Source organism: Dendropsophus ebraccatus, chromosome 9, assembly GCF_027789765.1.
Source record: "Dendropsophus ebraccatus isolate aDenEbr1 chromosome 9, aDenEbr1.pat, whole genome shotgun sequence".
Classification (NCBI taxonomy): Eukaryota; Metazoa; Chordata; class Amphibia; order Anura; family Hylidae; genus Dendropsophus; species Dendropsophus ebraccatus.
In genome coordinates, this window is record NC_091462.1 from 116876411 (window position 1) to 116900487 (window position 24077).

Sequence of the window (24077 nt, forward strand, 5' to 3'; positions counted from 1 at the left end):
CAGGATGTAACTCAGGATCAGCAATGTAATGTATGTATACAGTGACCCCACCAGCAGAATAGTGAGTGCAGCTCTGAGGTATAACAGGATGTAACTCAGGATCAGTAATGTAATGTATGTATACAGTGACCCCACCAGCAGAATAGTGAGTGCAGCTCTGGAGTATAATACAGGATGTAACTCAGGATCAGTAATGTAATGTATGTACACAGTGACCCCACCAGCAGAATAGTGAGTGCAGCTCTGGGGTATAATACAGGATGTAACTCAGGATCAGTAACGTAATGTATGTACACAGTGACCCCACCAGCAGAATAGTGAGTGCAGCTCTGGAGTATAATACAGGATGTAACTCAGGATAAGTGACCTTCCCAACATGATGGTTGCCCGGCTGCAGATTATTGGCAACCAGCAAGTAAAGCCCATTTAGGTGACAATTGTCCCGTGTAAAAGTGACAGCGATCAGCCGGTGCATCTTTTATCGCTATCGGCCGCACAGCTCTCCGTGTAAACAGATGTGCAGCCAATAACAATGTATGTGAATGACCACACAAACAACGCATGGCCGTGCTTATAGCCATGCCTCGTAACAACATCACATGTAATAACGGCCAATGTGCTGACATCATACGGCCACAACGTGACAGTCACCCAAATTCCATTTGAAGGATTTTTGTTTGCAGGTCATAAGTTTCACGAGACTTTGCCAGAAGTTTCCTGGATACAAGTCGTGTCTCACTACGTCCTGCTGGTTACGGTAACATTATTACAGATGCATGACAGACGGTCACAGACAAACCTTCATGGTCATGCGGCTTAGATGCTAATTGCTGTCGTATGACCCGGTGGACATGTGACCCCAGCCTATAGGCAAAGCACATCAGATTAACCACAGTGCATGAAGCCTGACAGCCACACTGCCACCCGGTGGTCAGGAGAAGACACAACATGGGTAACTCAGCACCGGGAGAGCACTTTGCTGCATATTTTCTCACGGTACATGAAGATTGTATCAAGCCGTTCCAGGTGGGCCGGAAACAGAATGTGGTGGAGAATCCCTTTAAATTCTCAGTGCTGCCTCTAGTGGACATGTTTATAGCTGCCCCTCCCCCTGTGTAAGATGCAGCAATGTGAATAAGGTCCAGTGTCTCACGTGACTCTAAGGGCCCTATTCCACCGGACTATTATCGTTCAGATTATCGTTAAATCGTTCGAATCTAAACGATAATCGTTCGTTTGAAATGCAGTTAACGATTAACGTCCAAACGGGAAATCGTTGATCGCTTGATAAGACCTGGACCTATTTTTATCGTTGCTCGTTCGCAAATCGTTCGCATTGAATAAGACATCATTCGGTTGTTCGCAATAGATACGAATGCAATAGCGAATAAATAGCGAAGAAAAACTATTATCGTTCCATGGAAATGAGTGAACGTCTTCAGGTCTTTCGCAATAGCGGTCGTTTGAGATCGTTAATCGTTAACGATTATGCAAACGATAATCGTCCGGTGGAATAGGGCCCTGAGGCTCCTGCTGATTGGTGCTACAGCCCCCTCCTCAGGCAGCAGCTGGGAATACTACAGATTGCAGTGTGAATGGAGCCTAACACAGTATGCACAGTAAGGTGTATAAAGCTGGACAGAATGTTCTTTATTCTACAATGTATGTACATAGAGGGCGCAGAGTCCCTGCACAGAGGGGGATACCTCCGGGCCGTACCCTGAAGCCAGCAGGATCTCCGCACATCCATATCACCTCCAGTCTGACCCCCGACATGTGACAGCGGACATCAGCGCATACACCAGCGGTATCCATTCTCAAAGAGCCGCATCCAGGGAGACGCCTCCAGGGTCCTCCAGTCCTCCGGCATCCAGGGCCACTGCCACTTCAGGACACAGCGCTCCGGGTGCGGCATCATGGCAAGATGGCGGCCATCCTCAGAGCACAGCCCGGCAATGCCCAGAGGGGAACCGTTCGGATTCATGGGGTACTCCTCAGTGGGGACATTATGGTCGTCCACATAGCGAAGAGGAGTCAGACGATGAGAGGTCACATGATCCCGGACCTTCTCCGATCGGAATCTCATGAGACCTGGAAGGCAAGCAGAAACCAATCAGATTGGGGGGGGAGAACATCTGTATCTCTAAGATTCTGGGAAAGCTGGGTGATAACCGAGACACAACTGCACAGAGGACGGATCCTTCACTTCTCGACTCCTGAAACCTTAAAGGCCGGCTTGTTAACTCGGGAAATATTGTGTGCCGATCGCTGCTCCTGAGGCTGCCATGATGATCACCATCCTGATCACACCCAGACACTTACCTTCTCCATGGGCCACCCACACCCCGAGCGATGACCCGGCCATCCCCTCCAGCAGGACACAGGGACTCTCCTCGATCTTCACCGTCACAAATCGGGACTCAAAGCGTCCGGAGAGGTTATGGCTGAGCAAGACTCCTTGTGAGGGACGATCTCCTGCAGACCGGACAAGACCGGGTAAGACCAGGCAGAACGTGCACAGACTGACGCCAAGTATCCGGGTCACTTACCTGCCGGGGCCTCCGATCCCACCCAGCCCAGGAGCGCCATCAGCTGGCAGCCATTACAGATCCCCAGGCTAAACGTGTCCGATCTACAGCGAAACGCCTCAAACTGATCCCGGACACCAGGGTTAAACTTCACCGACGCCGCCCAACCTATAAGACGGAGACACCCAAACAAGTCACCGACAAGATCCCATCTATAAGAGTATAACTACTTAATACAATACCGGCTCTGGTCTATAGGGGGCAGTATTAGAACAGTCGTATTCCTGCACTTGCCTTTTGCAGACCCCAGGACATCTGCGTAGCTGAAACCCCCAACAAATATCAGCCCCCTGAAGAGCTGCAGGGTGGCCCCTCCGGACAGCAGATCCTCCATGGTGACGTCCCAGACCTGCAGAGAAGATCACAGCCTGATGGGAGTAGTTATAGCGTGTCACACCTTAAAGGAGTAGTTCAGCAAACAGAATTTTCTTTCAAATCAACTGGTGCCATAAAGTGCCAGAGATTTGTAAAACTCCAGTCTTCCAGTACTTATCAGCTGCTGTATGTCCTTCAGGAAGTGGTGTATACTGACACAGTGCTCTCTGCTGCCACATCTGTCCATGTCAGGAACTGTCCAGAGCAGCAGCAAATCCCCATAGAAAGCCTCTCCTGCAATCCAGACTGGAGAGAATACACCACTTCCTGCAGGACATACAGCAGCTGATAAGTATGGGGGATTTGAGATATGAGATTTTTTTAAATAGAAGTAAATTACAAATCTCTGTACCCCTTTAAACTGATGAATCTTCCCTGCAGGCGTTAACAGGTTGCTGATATCCCATGATGCATTGCTGCTGCCTGAGAGCTGACAGGAAGCCAGCAGCATCTCCACTTTCTCCCCAGTAGAAGTTATCACAGTAAAGGATTTATGACGTTACCTCAAACCCAGCGCTCAGCAGCGCGGCCGCCATCTCCCGGTCGCCATTGCTGCCTTCTTCCCGCACGACAGCGACCCGCGGCTGGGTGGAGCCTGTGAGGGTGACACACGTTATATTATACAGAGATGATATAAGGCGATTGTATAACTCTCATCATCCATCACTACTGCACCTGGCAGAGCCGCCACAGGAGGCTTCTCTGAGGGATTGAAGGTCAGCTTGTAGTTTGGCCCCTCCCTCTTACGGAGCCCCGCCTCTTCCTGTGACACGCAGCTAGGACTGGCCTGCAAACGTTCCAGCTGGAAACTTGTCTCCTCCCACAACGCCCGCAGGGCCCCGACCCCGTCGCACAGGACCTCCTCCTCATTCACACAAACACGAACCTTAAAGGGACAGCGTCATCAGAAAGTGACTAAATAACTTAAAAATGTTTTTATTTTTTCTAATTTTCCATTTTTCTCTCTATAGATATATGTATATATATTCATCCTGATATCTTACAGTTTTCATTCTCCCCAATGGGGCTTAAGCTAAGCTGAGACTTCCTGTTGTGTCTGTGGTGATAAGAGGAGGCTGCAGTAAAGTGATCTGTACAGCATTGCAGCATCAGGTGACACCAGTGAATAGAGGAGACAAGAGCAGCTCCCTGTGGGATGACCTCTTCACGGGTCACAGAGCGCGCTCAGTAATGTCTCACATCCATCTCAAGGAGACAGAGTCTGTCTATTGTCGTCTATGTCCATGAGGCTTGCAGTAATATGGCCGCCCCCATAACAATGTATAAAAAGCGAAATATAATTTTAGTCAGAAAATAAAAACAATTAGAATAAAAGAACAAGTTTTAGTATCTGATTCTAATCAGTAACAGAAACAGTAGGTGACACTTTCCCCTTAAAAGAAAAATTTTATTAAATTAAAAAAAAAAAAAACAGAAAAAAAGACACAAGAACCAAACCATGGGAGGATCAGCACAGGGGCCACAGAGACTTCTAGGACAAAGGATGGGGGCGGGGTGATCACTTACCCTAGAGCCCGGCCCCCTGCCCTCGGTACGTCCTATACCCACACACTGGAGCCCGGATGCCCGATACCGATCTATAACCCGCTCCGATGAAGCTTCAGGGACTTCTACGATAAGGCCCAACTCCTCCGAGAAGAGCAGATCCAGAGCTGAGGAGAAGAAGCGAGATGTGAAGACGTCCGGACGGCCACATCAGCCACAAGAGGCGGCGCAGGGACTTACCACTGACATCCGGGGCGGAGAACGCCACATCCAGACCGCAGTTCCCAGCAAACGCCATCTCCAGGAGACACGTGATGAGACCGCCATCACTAACGTCGTGTCCTGCGCTCAGCACACGCTCTGAGGGTGTGACGGAAGAAAGCCGCCATCAGATATACATGGATTATGGAGAAGACAAGACACTACAAGACCTGTCACTATAGGTCCTAGAGCACAGAACGTTTTCTGCTGTGGTGCATTGTGGGAGAAGTAGTGTTTACAGGAACTATATATGCACCCACAACATGTCGATGCAACGCAGCAGGACCGCTCCTGTGCACAGTGTGGGACATGGAAGATTCAGCATCCTGAGAGCTAACAGGACGGCAGCAGAAGAAGGGATAAGAGTCAGGATGAGGCAATGACTTCCATCGCTGGGTGACATTATAGAGCTAACCTGACAGATCTCACCTCTAAGAAGCTGCTGAGTGACCCTGAAGCAGGAAACCAAGGTCTGTGGGTCCTCCAGGTCAGGAGGCTCCTGCCCGAGCTGGGAATAGCACTGAGCCAAGGCGCTGCCCCCCAGACGATGCTTCCCGGGGGTGAGGGGCACATAGAGGAGGACGCCTGGAGACCAGACAGCAGGTGAGAGGTCATATCATATCTACAACTCTTCCCCCAGACAGGCCCCGCACTTACCCTTCTGCCCTGGGTTCTTCAGGTCTGGGGTGACTGTGGCGGTGATATCGGGGCACACTGCGTATGCAGAGACCACCAGGGATCCTGGAGAACAGAGATAGTATTAGACCGGAGGACAGGGACAGGAGCTCGGGAAGGTCACCGGTTCCTCGGCCCACCTGGGGCCTTCACGGTCTCCTCTCCAACTCTGGCGGCCATGCTTAGAGAGTCCTTCCCTCCATCCACAGCGATGCCGACCTGCGCCATGACGTCACACATGGCCACACAGGCGTCGTACAGTGTGGCACCTTCACCGGGAAGCTTGGCCGCCCACATCCAGTTACCGCTGCACTTCACGTCCTACCAAGAGGAGAGAGAATGATGGCAAAAGTGGAGGGCTGCCGGAACTACACACACTGATCCCGGGGGATCTCTGATACTGTGCAACAGAGGAGGACACCAACAGGCTGCTAAAGGAGTCACATGGTGGACTCTACAAGTTACTATTCACTAGTCTCACTGAGGCCGAGATTACCTTCAGGTCAGTAACTAAGGCAAACACCAGGTTGGTGAGAGCCTCGCCCACCGCCATACGAGCCCCTGCCGCCGGATCCAGGAGACCTTTGATTGGCTGCTCCCCGATAGCTGTAGCGCCACCTACAGTGTCCGTGTAGGACAGGGAGATGACGGCGACATCAGCCAGGGGTGTGTGAAGTGGCCCCACACACTGCTGCTGGGCCACAAGACCCGTAACCGAGCGATCCACCTGCAGAAGGAGGAAGGTTCCAGGTTACTGCACATACAGAGACCACAAGTCCCAGCATGTACACCGAGGAGAATCCCACCTTGTTTGTTAGATATCGCTTGCTTGCTACGGACGGCAATCTCAGGACGCGTTCCAGTGCTTGACGGATGCTGAGGTTATCCGGGAGCGTCAATGATCGGAGATCGGGGGTGACGTGATTTAACACAAACTCCTGTAGAGACACAAAAGACGAGGAAAGGAGAACCAAGACGTCTGGAGACAGAGAAGACAAGGAAAGGAGAACAAAGACGTCTGGAGACAGAGAAGACAAGGAAGGGAGAGCAGAATGAGAACCAAGATGTCTGGAAATACCAGGCAGGACCAGGTTCTGTACCTTACGAGGCATCTTCCCCAGGACCCACTCCAGCTCCAGGTCCACCGGGACACTATTGCGGTCACTGTGATCAGGAGGAGGATCCTTCTCGCTGCCGTTCACCAACACAATCTGCAAGGGAAAAGTGACAAGAACCAACAATCTCATCAACAAATAATACAATGTTACTGAAGACTCCCTGCGGCATGGGTCAGGGCGATGCAGGGGAAGGGATTTCCAGACACACAAAGTAACGTATCCTGCTCTTACCCTGCCGTCTCCGGTGATCCTGCCCACAAAGTCCACCGGAGACCTTTCCCTACGACACACTGACCGCAGGAACTCTGCATCATCTGGACGGACAAGCAGGGCATTGGATTCCTGGTACTCAGCCCCCCAGATCTCCAGGACACTCAATGTGGGGTCCCCTAACTGGAGAAGAGACAAGACCACTCAGAGTCTAAGGAAGAACTAAAGGTCCACGCGATGGAGGAGCCGTGAAGGCTTCGTACCTGGAAGTTCTTGGTGTAGATGACGGCACCCTGAGGCTCGCTTAGCTCCTTCAGTACGTTACCTACAGGGGACAAGGGGACAATGAGTCAAGATGGGGGAGTAAGATCTGCAGATCTCCAGGGGAGGACAATGCAGTCTTCGGGCCTCTCACCGTTCCCGCCGGCCCCTTGGTCGTGAATGCTGCAGATCGGGTTCCGGGCTCCTCTCTCCACACAGGCACGAAGGGCCCGGTTCATCTTCTGCTCCATCTCCGCGTCCCCTCGCTGAACTGCGCCAAAGTCCAGCTCACTAGCATTGTCCCCCTGGACCTGTACGATCCCCAGGAACTAAGTCACCATCCGATACAAGATGTAGAATCTTGAACTGATACATTTTCTCACTGGCACTTACCTGTATAGAAGAAGCAGCACCTCCCCCCACACCGATCCTATAGACGGGACCCCCGATCTTCACAACGTGCATCCCTGAGGTGGAAAAACACAGAGGTCTACACATCTGCCACCAAGCCATCACTTTATCTGCAGAGCATCTCACGTCATGGAGGAGCCTTACCGGGTGCTGGAGCCTCTTTGGTCCGATGAATGTCTTCCATTGATCCAATGCCTCCGCTGAACATGATCGGCTTTACCCACTCTCTCCTCTCCCCGGAGGGCAGACGAAGGCCGAAGGATCGGGCAAATCCTGTCACCATATAAAAGATGTTGTCAGTCAATGGTGGGAAGCAAACAATGGCGTTCAGTCCAACAGCTGCAAACTATGGACACCTGCGGCGGGGGGGGGGGGAGAGCATAACCTCCTCACCTGTCAGCACCGGCTCGCCAAATTTATTGCCATAATCCGAGGCTCCATTGCTGGCTTCAATGGCGACCTCCAGAGGCCGAGCAAACTGGACTGGATATTGGTAGGAGGCGTCCTCCCATGGGAGAGAATATCCTATAGAGATGGGAGCTCGGATCATTATAATTGGCAGACAGGAACACCCTCAGCCATCACCCCCTCACCTGGGAGAGCCCCTCAGCCATCACCCCCTAACCTGGGCAAGGCCCTCAGCCATCACCCCCTTACCCGGGCGATCCCCTCAGCCATCACCCCCTTACCCGGGCGAGCCCCACAGCCATCAACCCCTAACCTGGGCGAGGCCCTCAGCCATCACCCCCTTACCCGGGCGATCCCCTCAGCCATCACCCCCTTACCCGGGCGATCCCCTCAGCCATCACCCCCTTACCCGGGCGATCCCCTCAGCCATCACCCCCTTACCCGGGCGAGCCCCTCAGCCATCACCCCCTAACCTGGGCGAGGCCCTCAGCCATCACCCCCTTACCCGGGCGATCCCCTCAGCCATCACCCCCTTACCCGGGCGATCCCCTCAGCCATCACCCCCTTACCCGGGCGATCCCCTCAGCCATCACCCCCTTACCCGGGCGAGCCCCTCAGCCATCACCCCCTAACCTGGGCGAGGCCCTCAGCCATCACCCCCTTACCCGGGCGATCCCCTCAGCCATCACCCCCTTACCCGGGCGAGCCCCTCAGCCATCACCCCCTAACCTGGGCAAGGCCCTCAGCCATCACCCCCTTACCCGGGCGATCCCCTCAGCCATCACCCCCTTACCCGGGCGAGCCCCTCAGCCATCACCCCCTAACCTGGGCGAGGCCCTCAGCCATCACCCCCTTACCCGGGCGATCCCCCCAGCCATCACCCCCTTACCCAGGCGATCCCCTCAGCCATCACCCCCTTACCCGGGCGATCCCCTCAGCCATCACCCCCTTACCTGGGCGATCCCCTCAGCCATCACCCCCTTTCCCGGGCGAGCCCCTCAGCCATCACCCCCTAACCTGGGAGAGCCCCTCAGCCATCACCACCTCACCTGGAGGAGCCCCTCAGCCATCACCCACTTACCTGAGCGAGTCCCTCAGCCATCCCCCACTCACCTGGGCGAGCCCCTCAGCCATCACCCCCTTACCTGGGCGATACCCTCAGCCATCACTTCCTCACCTGGGCGAGCCCCTCAGCCATCACCCCCTTACCTGTGCGAGCCCCTCAGCCATCCCCCACTCACCTGGGCGAGCCCCTCAGCCATCACCACCTCACCTGAGCGAGCCCCTCAGCCATCACCCCCTCACCTGGAGGAGCCCCTCAGCCATCACCCCCTCACTTGGAGGAGCCCCTCAGCCATCACCCCCTCACCTGGGAGAGCCCCGCAGCCATCACCACCTCACCTGGAGGAGCCCCTCAGCCATCACCCCCTCACCTGAGCGAGCCCCTCAGCCATCCCCCACTCACCTGGGCAAGCCCCTCAGCCATCACCTGGATGAGCCCCCTCAGCCATCACCCACTTACCTGAGCGAGTCCCTCAGCCATCCCCCACTCACCTGGGCGAGCCCCTCAGCCATCACCCCCTAACCTGGGCGAGCCCCTCAGCCATCACCCCCTCAACTGTGCGAGCCAATCAGCCATCACCCCCTCACCTGGGCGAGCCCCTCAGCCATCACCCCCTTACCTGGGCGAGCCCCTCAGCCATCACCCCCTTACCTGTGCGAGCCCCTCAGCCATCACCCCCTCACCTGAGTGAGCCCCTCAGCCATCACCCCCTTACCTTGGCGAGTCCCTGAGCCATCATGCCCTCAACTGGGCGAGCCCACCAGCCACCTGAGCGAGCCCCTCATCCATCACCCCTTCACCTGGGCGAGCCCCTCATCCATCATCCCCTCACCTGGACGAGCCCCTCAGCCATCACCTTCTTACCTGGAATGTGCAGATTGCCGAAGCAGTAGCCCGCTGTGCCCGCTATGACATGGGCTCCCTTCCCTGTGCTCTGTACATCCCGAATACGACCACCTGTACCGGTAGTGGCACCGCTAAATGGAGCTACGCCTGTAAGAGAAGGGAGAACGTTATAGGAGGACCGGCCATCAACACACATTGCAGGACAACCCGGATTTAGCTCACCTGTGGGGAAGTTATGGGTCTCAGCAGTGAAGATGAGGTGCCGGGTGGAGCTTGTCAGCATGTAGGGACCAGGATGGGAGGGATCGGTGGGGATCAGACTGGCCACTTTTTTGCCCTGGATTGCACTGGAAGGATGAAGCCACAACATGGAGGATGGTCAGGTGACTCGGACTACCCCTCACTGTGCCCTCCAAGGTCTCGGGGCCCCAGCGCTCACCTGCTGTTGTCACAGAACTTGATGACGTTGTTGGGATTACTGGTCTCCTGGGTCTTCATGATCAGGTCGAACAGCGAGTGCGGCTTCTCCTGCCCGTCCACCAGGAGCCTGCCCTTGAAGAACCAATGGCGGCTGTGCTCACTGCAAGACGGAGAGGGTCAGTACTCAGGAGGTCTCTAAAGAGACAGTCACCTCCGAGAGACACCGACCTGTTAGACTGAGCCAAGTCGAAGCACTCAACGCTGCTGGGGTTACGGCCCACACGCTGGAAGAGCGCGGTGTAATAATCCAGGTCCCAGGAGTCAAAGGCAAGGCCTAGGAAAGAGAATGGAGGCCATAGAAATCCTCAGAGAGAACTGCGCTGCAGCACCTCCTGATGGTTCGGTGACTACACAAATTGTGTTCTGCACTGCAGAGCCCCCGATGGTTCGGTGACTACACAGATTGTGTTCTGCGCTGCAGCGCACCCCGATGGTTGAGCTGTAAACACTACATCTCCCACGATGCAGTGCAGCACTATGATGAGGGTCACCAGCAGAATTGTGAACGCAGCTCTAGGAGTGACTGGAGCAGAAGATACAACCTCCATAACTTGTCCTATTATTCTCCACTGGGATCCACGTACCGAGCTCGGTGTTTGCCATTTCCAGCGCCGATCTCCCCTGCCCGATCACATCCACCTCGTACACCTTCTCCGGCCGCACCGAGATCTCAAAGCTTGTCACGGGCGTGGGATAGACGCACTCAGTCATCCGATCATACAGGGAGGACACCAGGCTCTGCTTTTCACCCTCCTCCACTTCTCTCTGAAACTGAATGGTTACACGGAGAATTAATAGAAAACGCCAGAGCCGAGCGGTACAACTGTGATGCCAGGTATCTGACACTCATGCTTTTCAATGACACAATCTCATAGTACAGACCTCTGGCAAACATGGCGCCAGCACAAGACACCACAGACCAGTAAGATCCCATACAGATCCCCGGCAAACATGGCGCCAGCACAGGACACCACAGACCAGTAAGATCCCATACAGATCCCTGGCCAACATGGCGCCAGCACAGGACACCACAGACCAGTAAGATCCCATACAGATCCCTGGCCAACATGGCGCCAGCACAGGACACCACAGACCAGTAAGATTCCATACAGATCCCCGGCCAACATGGGCCAGCACAGGACACCGCAGACCAGTAAGATCCCATACAGATCCCCGGCCAACATGTCGCCTGCACAGGACACCGCAGACCAGTAAGATCTCGCACAGACGCGAGCCAACATGGCACCAGAACAGGACACCACAGACCAGAAGGATCACAAACAGACCCCCAGCCAACATGGCTACAGCACAGGACACCACAGACCAGTAAGATCACATACAGACCTCCAACAAACATAGCGACACCACAGGACACCAAAGACTAGTAAGATCTCAAAGAGACCCCAGCCAACATGGCGCCAGCACAGGACACCACAGACCAGTAAGATCTCGCACAGACCCCCAGCCAACATGGCGCCAGAACAGGACACCACAGACCAGAAGGATCACAAACAGACCCCCAGCCAACATGGCGACAGCACAGGACACCACAGACCAGTAAGATCACATACAGACCTCCAACAAACATAGCGACACCACAGGACACCAAAGACTAGTAAGATCTCAAAGAGACCCCAGCCAACATGGCGCCAGCACAGGACACCACAGACCAGTAAGATCTCGCACAGACCCCCAGCCAACATGGCGCCAGAACAGGACACCACAGACCAGAAGGATCACAAACAGACCCCCAGCCAACATGGCACCAGCACAGTACACCACAGACCAGTAAGATCCCATACAGACGACCCCCAGCAAACATAGCGACACCACAGGACACCAAAGACTAGTAAGAACTCAAAGAGACCCCAGCCAACATGGCACCAGCACAGTACACCACAGACCAGTAAGATCTCAGCGAGACCCCCAGCCAACATAGTGACACCATAGGACATCACAGACCAGTAAGATCTCAGAAAGACCCCCGACCAACATGGCGACAGCACAGGACTCCAAAGACCAGTAACATCCCATACAGAACCCCAGCCAACATGGTGCCAGCACAGGACACCACAGACTAGTAAGATCTCATACAGACCCCCCCAGCCAACATGGCACCAGACCAGTAAGATCTCCCACAGACCCTCACAATAGAGACCCCTGACTCAAATAGGAAACATTGGTCTGGGACATTCCACCCTTTACCTTCATCAGATAGCGTTTAGAACATTCGATACGGTCGATGCTGGTCAGCCCGATGGAGCGACAGATAGACACGGCATTGGTGGAGGAGGCTGTAGAGAAATTCAACCTACACAGGGGAATAGGGAGAAAACAGTCAGCAGGAAGATATCCAACAACCCCAGGGCTGGACAAGGGGTTCTGCTGCCCGCCTACCCACCTGGGCCCGATCTCCACCAGCAGGTCCGATGGATCGGGGAGAAGGAAACTCGTGTCTGAGATGCTCTGGGGGTCAAAGGGGCAACTGAAGAGCCAACGCAGGGTGTCCACCTGCTCAGAGGTGGGGGAAGTGTTACCTGTAGGGGGCGCAAGGTCAGAAATAAGCATCAACTAACTGGGTCACCAGTCCACGAGAAATGGTGCCACCATTAATGAGGTTAGGGCCCGATATATGGGATACAGCATAGGATTAGATACAGGCTGGGATTCATGGGATCAAATACAGCCTGGAGTTTGTAGGATCAGATACAACCTGGGATTCATGGGATCAGATACAGCCTGAGATTCATGGGATCAGATACAGCCTAAGATTCATGGGATCAGATACAGCCTAAGATTCATGGGATCAGATACAGCCTAAGATTCATGGGGTCAGATGCAGCCTGGGGTTCATGGGGTCAGATGCAGCCTGGGGTTCATGGGGTCAGATGCAGCCTGGGGTTCATGGGGTCAGATGCAGCCTGGGGTTCATGGGGTCAGATACAGCCTGGGGTTCATGGGGTCAGATACAGCCTGGGGTTCATGGGGTCAGATACAGCCTGGGGTTCATGGGGTCAGATACAGCCTGGGGTTCATGGGGTCAGATACAGCCTGGGGTTCATGGGGTCAGATACAGCCTGGGGTTCATGGGGTCAGATACAGCCTGGGGTTCATGGGATCAGATACAGCCTAAGATTCATGGGGTCAGATACAGCCTGGGGTTCATGGGGTCAGATACAGCCTGGGGTTCATGGGGTCAGATACAGCCTGGGGTTCATGGGGTCAGATACAGCCTGGGGTTCATGGGGTCAGATACAGCCTGGGGTTCATGGGATCAGATACAGCCTGGGGCCGGAGGAAGACAGGAGGGGGGGCCCAGCGGAGAAAACAGAGGAGACAGGGCCGGAGGAGGACAGGAGGGGGGGCCCAGCGGAGAAAACAGAGGAGACAGGGCCGGAGGAGGACAGGAGGGGGGCCCAGCGGAGAAAACAGAGGAGACAGAGCCAGAGGAGAACGGGAGGAGGCCCAGCGGAGATAACAGAGGAGACAGGGCCGGAGGACAGGAGGGGACCCAGTGGAGATAAGAGGAGACAGGGCCGGGGGAGGACGGGAGGGAACCCAGCGGAGATAACAGATGAGACAGGGCCGGAGGAGGACAGGAGGGGGCCCAGCGAAGATAATAGAGGAGACAGGGCCGGAGGAGGACAGGAGGGGGTCCAGCGGAGATAATAGAGGAGACAGGGCCGGAGGACAGGAGGGGGCTCAGCGGAGATAACAGATGAGACAGGGCCGGAGAAGGAGAGGAGGGGACCCAGCGGGGATAACAGAAGAGACAGGGCCGGAGGAGGACAGGAGGGGGCCCAGCGGAGATAACAGAGGAGACCGGGCCGGAGGAGGACGGGAGGGGGCCTAGCGGAAATAACAGAGGAGACAGGGCCGGAGGAGGACGGGAGGGGGTCCAGCGGAGATAACAGAGGAGACAGGGCCGGAGGACAGGAGGGGGCCTAGCGGAGATAACAGAGGAGACAGGGCCGGAGGAGAACGGGAGGGGGTCCAGTGCTCGTTCCCAGGTTAGTAATATACAGCAGCAACAAGTAAGTGAACCCCATATTTTTTCATCTCCAATAGAATGTGGTGGTATAGACAAACACAATGGATCTACTCTTGTATCACACAGACAGCTTTATATCCATGTCTGCTACTGAGTAAATATCCACAATGCAGGGGGTAAAAAAAGTAAGTGAACCCCTGTGTAAATGATTTACATAAAGGCAAACAAAACCTGGTTATAGATCACAGTGAAAGCGGCAAAGAGAAGCCGAGATATAGAGAGGCCTGGACAAGACCTGAGTGATCACCGCTACACCAAGTGTCTACAGGTAGAGGGGGCCCCCAATCCCCAACACAAGATGGGGGTCCATGTCCTATAGGCTGATGAGACCAGGAGCTATGGAGAACAAAGAGCTCACACCCTCCTCCCAGCTGGGCAGCAGATCTAATGGATTTTCACAGCTGTAGAATGGTGGAGTTGTGACTGCTAATGGGGGATCTTACAATCTATTCAAGGGTTCACTTACTTTTCCCTGCCCTGTGGAGGTTTCCTCTATGTGCTCAGTAATACAGTAGTTTTGTTATTAGTTATATTATAACGGTGACAGATCCCATTGTATCGCTGAACCCTAAAACTTCCCGGATATCTGCATCAGCCGAGACATTACTGATTACCCGTCCTGTTATATATAATATACGATACATACAGGACCTCCGATCTCTTACCCGTCCTGTTATATATAATATACAATACATACAGGACCTCCGATCTTACCCGTCCTGTTATATATAATATATGATACATACAGGACCTCCGATCTCTTACCCGTCCTGTTATATATAATATACGATACATACAGGACCTCCGATCTTACCCGTCCTGTTATATATAATATACGATACATACAGGACCTCTGATCTTACCCGTCCTGTTATATATAATATATGATACATACAGGACCTCTGATCTCTTACCCGTCCTGTTATATCTCATATACGATACATACAGGGCCTCCGATCTCTTACCCGTCCTGTTATATCTCATATACGATACATACAGGGCCTCCGATCTCTTACCCGTCCTGTTATATATAATATACGATACATACAGAACCTCTGATCTGTTACCTGTCCTGTTATATATAATATACGATACATACAGGACCTCTGATCTGTAACCTGTCCTGTTATATATAATATACGATACATACAGGACCTCTCATCTGTAACCTGTCCTGTTATAATATACGATACATACAGGACCTCTGATCTGTAACCTGTCCTGTTATATATAATATACGATACACACAGGACCTCCCATCTTACCTGTCCAGTTGACGTTGTAGCAGCGCTCGTTCTGCACGGTCCGGACGGTCTCGGCCCCAGCTAATCGCACAGAGTCATCAGCCTGGGAAGAGCAATAGAAGTGCAGCACCCCCATCTTCACTGATCGGGGAGACCCTGGAGGGGGAGAGGATGGTCAGGATACAGCTCTTATACTGTATCTAAGCCCCCACACACAGAGCTAAACATTCTCTATAATGTGATGGCAAGCCCATCATGTGTGATACAGTCTGCTGAGCCTGTGTATCTAAGCTTTAGAAAGGACAGAGGGGGAGTAACCAGAGGGACTGCAGAGCGTAACCATGGGGGGTCAGGGGGACTGCAGAGCATAACCAGGGGGGTCAGGGGGTCAGCAGAGCGTATCCAGGGGGTCAGGGGGACTGCAGAGCGTATCCAGGGGGTCAGGGGGACTGCAGAGCATAACAAGGGGCCTCAGGGGGGACTGCACAGCGTAACAAGGGGCCTCAGGGGGGACTGCAGAGCATAACAAGGGGCCTCAGGGGGGACTGCACAGCGTAACCAGGGGGTCAGGGGAGACTGCAGAGCGTAACCAGGAGGTCAGGGGAGACTGCACAGCGTAACCAGGGGGGTCAGGGGGGACTGCACAGCATAACCAGGGGGGTCAGGGGGACTGCACAGCGTAACCAGGGGGGTCAGGGGGACTGCACAGCGTAACCAGGGGGGTCAGGGGAGACAGCAGAGCGCAACCAGGGGGGTCAGGGGGGACTGCAGAGTGCAACCAGGGGGGTCAGGGGGGACTGCAGAGCGTAACCAGGGGGGTCAGGGGGGACTGCAGAGTGCAACCAGGGGGGTCAGGGGGGACTGCAGAGCGTAACCAGGGGGGGTCAGGGGAGACAGCAGAGCGCAACCAGGGGGGTCAGGGGGGACTGCACAGCATAACCAGGGGGGTCAGGGGGGACTGCACAGCATAACCAGGGGGGTCAGGGGGGACTGCACAGCATAACCAGGGGGGGTCAGGGGGGACTGCACAGCATAACCAGGGGGGTCAGGGGGGACTGCACAGCGTAACCAGGGGGGTCAGGGGGGACTGCACAGCATAACCAGGGGGGTCAGGGGGGACTGCACAGCATAACCAGGGGGGTCAGGGGGGACTGCACAGCATAACCAGGGGGGTCAGGGGGGACTGCACAGCGTAACCAGGGGGGTCAGGGGGGACAGCAGAGCGCAACCAGGGGGGTCAGGGGGGACAGCAGAGCGCAACCAGGGGGGTCAGGGGGGACTGCACAGCATAACCAGGGGGGTCAGGGGGACTGCACAGCGTAACCAGGGGGTCAGCGGGACTGCACAGCGTAACCAGGGGGGTCAGGGGAGACAGCAGAGCGCAACCAGGGGGGTCAGGGGGGACTGCAGAGTGCAACCAGGGGGGTCAGGGGGGACTGCAGAGCGTAACCAGGGGGGGTCAGGGGAGACAGCAGAGCGCAACCAGGGGGGTCAGGGGGGACTGCACAGCATAACCAGGGGGGTCAGGGGGGACTGCACAGCGTAACCAGGGGGGTCAGGGGGGACTGCACAGCATAACCAGGGGGGTCAGGGGGGACTGCAGCTGCAGCTCTGGATGTGACTGGAGTGGGATCAGGATTCTGTATCCTGAAGTTTATAGGAACCTCCTGCAGTAGAGTGTAAGCTCCTGTGTACAAGACCCAATCACTGCAAACTCCTGCATAGAAACTGTCCCATCACTACAACCCCCATCATCCTCAGCGTATCAGTGCAATGCGTCAGCGTGGGAATCACTCACCAGAACCATGTGCTGCAGAGAATGAGGAAACACAGAGACCGGCCGGGGGAGGAGGATGGGAGGTATAGGAGGAGACTGGGAGGAGGATGGGGGTGATAGGAGGAGACTGGGAGGAGGATGGGGGTGATAGGAGGAGACTGGGAGGAGGATGGGAGAAATAGGAGACTTGGAGGTGGATGGATGCGATAGGAGACTGGGAGGAGGATGGAAGAGAGGCAGAGACTGGGAGGAGGATGGGGGTGATAGGAGGAGACTGGGAGGAGGATGAAAGAGATAGGAGACTCGGAGGAGGATGGGAGATATAGGAGGATTAGCTCAGGGTCTGCTGAGTATCACACTCTTTGCATTAGTTATCCGGTGTGTCTCCCTCTCCCGATGAGTCGATACTCTCAGTCGGTGGTAGTAGCATCTCTCCTGTGCACCAGGGGTTATCGGATCTGTCATTCCCAGTATCTAAGCTCCTGCAGCTTCTGTCACCTCCATCTCACACATCTCCACAATCCGCCCATTTCTCACCACTGACACCGCTCACACTGACTGTCACCCTGATCCATTCCCGTCTTACTACTGTAACTCCCTACTTATCGCTCTTCCCTTCTCTAAACTCTCCCATCTCCAGTCTATCCTGAACGCAGCAGCCAGACCCATCTTCCTCTCCAGTCTATCCTGAACGCAGCAGCCAGACCCATCTTCCTCTCCAGTCTATCCTGAACGCAGCAGCCAGACTCATCTTCCTCTACAGTCTATCCTGAACGCAGCAGCCACACCCATCTTCCTCTCCAGTCTATCCTGAACACAGCAGCCTGACCCATCTTCCTCTCCAGCCATTAGACTGACGTCTCCCCCTTGTGCCAATCACCCTCACCCATAGAGCTCTCTACAATTCTGCCCCCCATACATCTCCTCCCTACTCCACCTATCATCCTTCCAGTGCTCTGTGTTCTGCTAATGATCCTATACTAACATCTTCCATAATCAGAACCTCTCCCTCCAGCCTCCAGGACTTCTCTTGTGCTGCACCTGTTCTCTGGTATTCATTACACAAAGACCTCAGACTCTTACCCAACACTCACAGCTTTAAGCGCGCCCTGAAGCTCTTATGTCACTTCTAGTGTGTAAGCTCTCCCCCCCCCAGTCTTCCTAGTGTGTAAGCTCTCCCCCCCCCAGTCCTCCTAGTGTGTAAGCTCTCCTCCCCCCAGTCCTCCTAGTGTGTAAGCTCTCCTCCCCCCAGTCCTCCTAGTGTGTAAGCTCTCCTCCCCCCAGTCCTCCTAGTGTGTAAGCTCTCCCCCCCCAGTCCTCCTAGTGTGTAAGCTCTCCCCCCCAGTCCTCCTAGTGTGTAAGCTCTCCCCCCCAGTCCTCCTAGTGTGTAAGCTCTCCCCCCCCCAGGTCCTCCTAGTGTGTAAGCTCTCCCCCCCAGTCCTCCTAGTGTGTAAGCTCTCCCCCCCCCAGGTCATCCTAGTGTGTAAGCTCTCCCCCCCAGTCCTCCTAGTGTGTAAGCTCTCCCCCCCAGTCCTCCTAGTGTGTAAGCTCTCCCCCCCAGTCCTCCTAGTGTGTAAGCTCTCCCCCCCAGTCCTACTAGTGTGTAAGCTCTCCCCCCCCAGTCCTACTAGTGTGTAAGCTTCCCCCCCCCCAGTCCTACTAGTGTGTAAGCTCCCCCCCCCCTCCGGTCCTACTAGTGTGTAAGCTCCCCCCCAGTCCTACTAGTGTGTAAGCTCCCCCCCCCCCCCTCGGTCCTCCTAGTGTGTAAGCTCTTCGCACCCCCCAGTCCGCCTAGTGTGTAAGCTCTTCGCACCCCCCAGTCCTCCTAGTGTGTAAGCTCTTCGCACCCCCCAGTCCTCCTAGTGTGTAAGCTCTTCGCACCCCCCAGTCCTCCTAGTGTGTAAGCTCTTCGCACCCCCCAGTCCTCCTAGTGTGTAAGCTCTTCGCACCCCCCAGTCCTCCTAGTGTGTAAGCTCTTCGCACCCCCCAGTCCTCCTAGTGTGTAAGCTCTCCCCTCCCCCAGTCCTACTACTGTGTAAGCTCTCCCCCCCAGTCCTCCTAGTGTGTAAGCTCCCCCCCCCCCTCGGTCCTCCTAGTGTGTAAGCTCTTCGCACCCCCCAGTCCTCCTAGTGTGTAAGCTCCCCCCCCCCCCCCTCGGTCCTCCTAGTGTGTAAGCTCTTCGCACCCCCCAGTCCTCCTAGTGTGTAAGCTCGCTCTTGGTAAGCCCCCAGATGATGTTGTAGTGGTGGGACGGCCGGTCACTTGCTAGATGGAAGTGTGATGCCACTTCCTATGGTGAATGGCCGAGATACAGCCGGACCTTAAGGTTTGTCACGTGACGCCAGTGCCTGGGGGGCACACAGGTGTGATGGCACACCTGCTTTTTGAGTGTAAGGCCGGTTGTACCCTTCTCCCCTGTGGTCGGTGTCCTGTCAGGTTGCTGCCGGGTCCCTTGGGATAGTGTAGTCACAGGTGGTCAGAGCGGTGTAATGACCCTCCCCGATGATAGGACCCGTCACCCACAGAAAGGGGAGATGTCCCAAGGTTGCGGTGTAAGTGCTGTGCAGGTGGTGGTGAATAATCACAGACTCCTTATAGGACGTTGACTATTGGCAAATGTGCAGCAGGTAATACAGATGAGCGGTACACTTGATTAAGTTCCAATAAATAACAAAGAACCACCAGATCTGTGGGATAAGTGCTGAGTAGGATATAGTAGTGTTGGTAGAGTTGTATTGAGGTAGCGTAGTAGAGAGGAGGGTGCCGTGAGAGTCTCAACCCAAGTAGTAAAGTGCTCTACTGGGAGAGCTGGGCTGAGCAGAGTGCTGAGAGTTTCCTGCTGACACTTGCGCTGTGAGATGGAGTTCATAGACTTTCTAGTAACTTTGCTCCACCCGGATCAGTTCCTAGAACTTTGGCTTTTGTAGTGGATACTGTCGTGCACGGTTGTAACTCCTTGTCTACGGCCTGGGTTGAGATGATCTGTAGGCTAGTCCTCTCCTAAGAGGCTTTAACACTGCATAGTGCTGTGTGTACTCGCTAAGTAAGAATTTTGGAGCGGAGCACTGTCCTGCATCCAACCCATGCAGGGCACTGACTAAGACTAGACTTTACGATGGGACCTGGCAGAGGACCAGGGCCCAAGTAGAACCACTGTGGAGAGCTATTTGGTTTGCGTCCTTCCTCCACAGAATCCTGACTAAGACTCCTCCTTTACCCAAGGGACTAACTTCCAATCCAGCCTGTAAAAAGCGCTGTGGTTGGGTGGAAAGAGTGTAACAGAAGAACAGAAAGAGAAGAGGTGATAGGACAGAAGAAAGTAAGGATCCTACTGATTAGCAGATTCTGGTACAAAAAACACAAAAACCCTTTGAGACACTTCAGCTGTGCCGCTTTCACACTTAAACACATAATATAGCGACATCTAGTGGTCATCTTTAAATACTACTTTGACCTCAATAAGACCACAAAAAGTACAAACATTTACAAAGGGTGTGAACAGCAGCAACACCCCTAGTGGGACACCACATAAGCTCTTTTCACCCCCCCCCCCCCCCCCCCCCCCCCCAGTCCTCCTAGTGTGTAAACTCTTGCAAGCAGGTGCTGTGGAATCTGTTGGTGCTATACAAATATTATTATTGATACTGTCTGCTGAGCAGTGTATCTAAGCCATACATTTGTGATACTGTCTGCTGAACAGGGTATCTAATGGTGCGCTTTTTACATAAAGATTTATCGGACAGATCTTTGAAGCCAAAGCCAGGAACAGACTATAAACAGAGAGCAGGTCATAAAAGAAAGACTGAGATTTCTCCTCTTCTCAAATTCATTCCTGGCTTTGGCTTAAAAAAATCTGTCAGATATATCTGTCTGTGTAAACGCACTATAAGCCAGGCACATATGATATGCTATTAGAACAGTTTGCAGAGACCTGATGATCAGATACACCTGGATTGGATACACAGCGCTCTTCACTTTCTGGACTCTGATCTGTGTAAACAGTGTTTTCAGGGGCGGAGGGGCTGCAGCTCAGGATGTGACCTGTAGAGTGTAAGCTCCTGTGTACAAGACTACAGATCACTGCAGAGCACATATGACCACAACTCCCATCAACCTCTGGGGATGGATATTGGGGGGGGGGGATTTGGAGGAGGAGAGGATGGGGGTGATAGGAGAGGAGCTTCCCCCATCACGTGATATTAAAGTGTTCCATAGCACAGACCATTGGCTGAGCCACTGAGAGGGTATAGAGGTCACCCTGTACTGGGCCGCTGAGAGGGTAGAGAGGTCACCCTGTACTGTGCCGCTGAGAGGGTAGAGAGGTCCCCCTGTACTGTGCCGCTGAGAGGGTATAGAAGTCCTCCTGTACTGTGCCGCTGAGAGGGTATAGAAGTCCTCCTGTACTGTGCCGCTGAGAGGGTATAGAAGTCCTCCTGTACTGTGCCGCTGAGAGGGTATAGAAGTCCTCCTGTACTGTGCCGCTGAGAGGGTAGAGAGGTCCCCCTGTACTGTGCCGCTGAGAGGGTAGAGAGGTCCCCCTGTACTGTGCCGCTGAGAGGGTATAGAGGTCACCCTGTACTGGGCCTCTGAGAGGGTATAGAGGTCACCCTGTACTGTGCCGCTGAGAGGGTATAGAGGTCACCCTGTACTGTGCCGCTGAGAGGGTATAGAGGTCACCCTGTACTGGGCCTCTGAGAGGGTAGAGAGGTCACACTGTACTGGGCCTGAGAGGGTAGAGAGGTCACCCTGTACTGTGCCTCTGAGAGGGTAGAGAGGTCACCCTGTACTGTGCCACTGAGAGGGTAGAGAGGTCACCCTGTACTGTGCCACTGAGAGGGTATAGAAGTCCTCCTATACTGTGCTGCTGAGAAGGTATAGAGGTCACCCTGTACTGTGCCGCTGAGAAGGTATAGAGGTCACCCTGTACTGTGCCGCTGAGAGGGTATAGAGGTCCTCCTGTACTGTGCCGCTGAGAGGGTATAGAGGTCACCCTGTACTGTGCCGCTGAGAAGGTATAGAGGTCACCCTGTACTGTGCCGCTGAGAGGGTATAGAGGTCCTCCTGTACTGTGCCGCTGAGAGGGTATAGAGATCACCTTGTATTGTGCTGCTGATATAGTATCCAGCATGAAGCCATTATTCAGACTAGTTAAGCATTTAAATGCCCTTATCCCGGTGGTGGGATGGCCCCACTGCAATGTGATCGCTGGGGGATGATCCATCCTACTTACTGGCCCGGGGCCTCCCTGTCGCTCCTTCACAGGTGCTGGAAACTTCTTGCAATTTCTCAGGACTAGATCCAGCTTTTCCCAGCACTAAGCGGCACAGAGCAGCAGTCAGTTATAAGGCAGTGGGGGGTGGGGGCATCAGTCAGTTATAAGGCAGTTGGGGGTGGGGGCATCAGTCAGTTATAAGGCAGTCGGGGGTGGAGGCATCAGTCAGTTATAAGGCAGTCGGGGGTGGAGGCATCAGTCAGTTATAAGGCAGTCGGGGGTGGAGGCATCAGTCAGTTATAAGGCAGGTGGGGTGGGGGGGCATCAGTCAGTTATAAGGCAGGTGGGGTGGGGGGGCATCAGTTATAAGGCAGTCGGGGGTGGAGGCATCAGTCAGTTATAAGGCAGGTGGGGTGGGGGGGCATCAGTTATAAGGCAGTCGGGGGTGGGGGCATCAGTCAGTTATAAGGCAGTCGGGGGTGGAGGCATCAGTCAGTTATAAGGCAGGTGGGGTGGGGGGCAGTTATAAGGCAGGTGGGGTGGGGGGGCATCAGTCAGTTATAAGGCAGTCGGGGGTGGAGGCATCAGTCAGTTATAAGGCAGTCGGGGGTGGAGGCATCAGTCAGTTATAAGGCAGTCGGGGGTGGAGGCATCAGTCAGTTATAAGGCAGTCGGGGGTGGAGGCATCAGTCAGTTATAAGGCAGGTGGGGTGGGGGGGCATCAGTTATAAGGCAGTCGGGGGTGGAGGCATCAGTCAGTTATAAGGCAGTCGGGGGTGGAGGCATCAGTCAGTTATAAGGCAGTCGGGGGTGGAGGCATCAGTCAGTTATAAGGCAGGTGGGGTGGGGGGCATCAGTTATAAGGCAGTCGGGGGTGGGGGCATCAGTCAGTTATAAGGCAGTCGGGGGTGGAGGCATCAGTCAGTTATAAGGCAGGTGGGGTGGGGGGCATCAGTTATAAGGCAGTCGGGGGTGGGGGCATCAGTCAGTTATAAGGCAGTCGGGGGTGGAGGCATCAGTCAGTTATAAGGCAGGTGGGGTGGGGGGGCATCAGTTATAAGGCAGGCGGGGGGGGGGGGCATCAGTCAATTATAAGACAGCAGCAGATAGCTCATCTCTAGTATCTAATCTGATGATACGGCCTCAGGACAGGCTGGTTTCCTGTCCCTCTGGCTTTGACTCTCAGATCAGATACAGATGGGTTGGATACTCCACCTTCTATCATGTATCCTCCTGTATACGAGACATGTGACTGTATAGAGGGGGAGGGGTGGCTTCCTGTACACCCCCCCACCAATTATAATGTATCATCCACATCACATTAGTATCTATTACACTCGGCAGGTCACATGTGTCTATGGGCCCGGCCAGAAGAAATCAATTACTCCCTGGTGTCAGCCATGACAAGAGCAGCAGACTGTACAGTAGATGGATACAAGCTATTGTTCTCTGTTATCAGCCATGACAGGACACAGACTGTAGAGTAGATGGATGCAGGGTAGCATTCTTGGTTATCAGCCATGACAGAGCAGCAGACTGTACAGTAGATGGACACAGGCTATTGCTCCCTGTTATCAGCCATTAGTTGTAG

At 54.3% G+C, this 24077-nt stretch overlaps 1 protein-coding gene across 1 annotated transcript; it reads right to left on the reverse strand.

Moving 5' to 3' along the window:
* Nucleotides 1-1629: 1629 nt before the first annotated feature.
* Nucleotides 1630-23726, reverse strand: PFAS (phosphoribosylformylglycinamidine synthase). The gene is made up of 29 exons (XM_069984682.1): nucleotides 23702-23726; nucleotides 15519-15653; nucleotides 12604-12739; nucleotides 12408-12513; nucleotides 10787-10973; nucleotides 10371-10476; nucleotides 10162-10302; nucleotides 9945-10069; nucleotides 9741-9869; nucleotides 7799-7930; nucleotides 7550-7678; nucleotides 7388-7461; nucleotides 7149-7305; nucleotides 6997-7058; nucleotides 6755-6916; nucleotides 6506-6616; nucleotides 6212-6343; nucleotides 5902-6132; nucleotides 5546-5726; nucleotides 5388-5471; nucleotides 5160-5315; nucleotides 4710-4829; nucleotides 4491-4636; nucleotides 3639-3849; nucleotides 3467-3558; nucleotides 2823-2937; nucleotides 2550-2696; nucleotides 2323-2475; nucleotides 1630-2091 (listed from the first exon to the last, which is right to left on the reverse strand). Exons 1-29 carry the CDS (start codon nucleotides 23709-23711, stop codon nucleotides 1790-1792), a joined length of 3972 nt encoding a protein of 1323 aa, XP_069840783.1. The 5' UTR covers nucleotides 23712-23726; the 3' UTR covers nucleotides 1630-1789.
* Nucleotides 23727-24077: the final 351 nt, after the last annotated feature.

Excerpts from the sequence above, each read along its gene's own strand:
- PFAS (XM_069984682.1), bottom strand. Across the intron at positions 7,462-7,549 it reads CAAAGAGGCTCCAGCACCCG|GGATGCACGTTGTGAAGATC; the intron begins GTAAGGCTCCTC and ends TTTCCACCTCAG. Across the intron at positions 3,559-3,638 it reads TCCTGTGGCGGCTCTGCCAG|GCTCCACCCAGCCGCGGGTC; the intron begins GTGCAGTAGTGA and ends TCACCCTCACAG.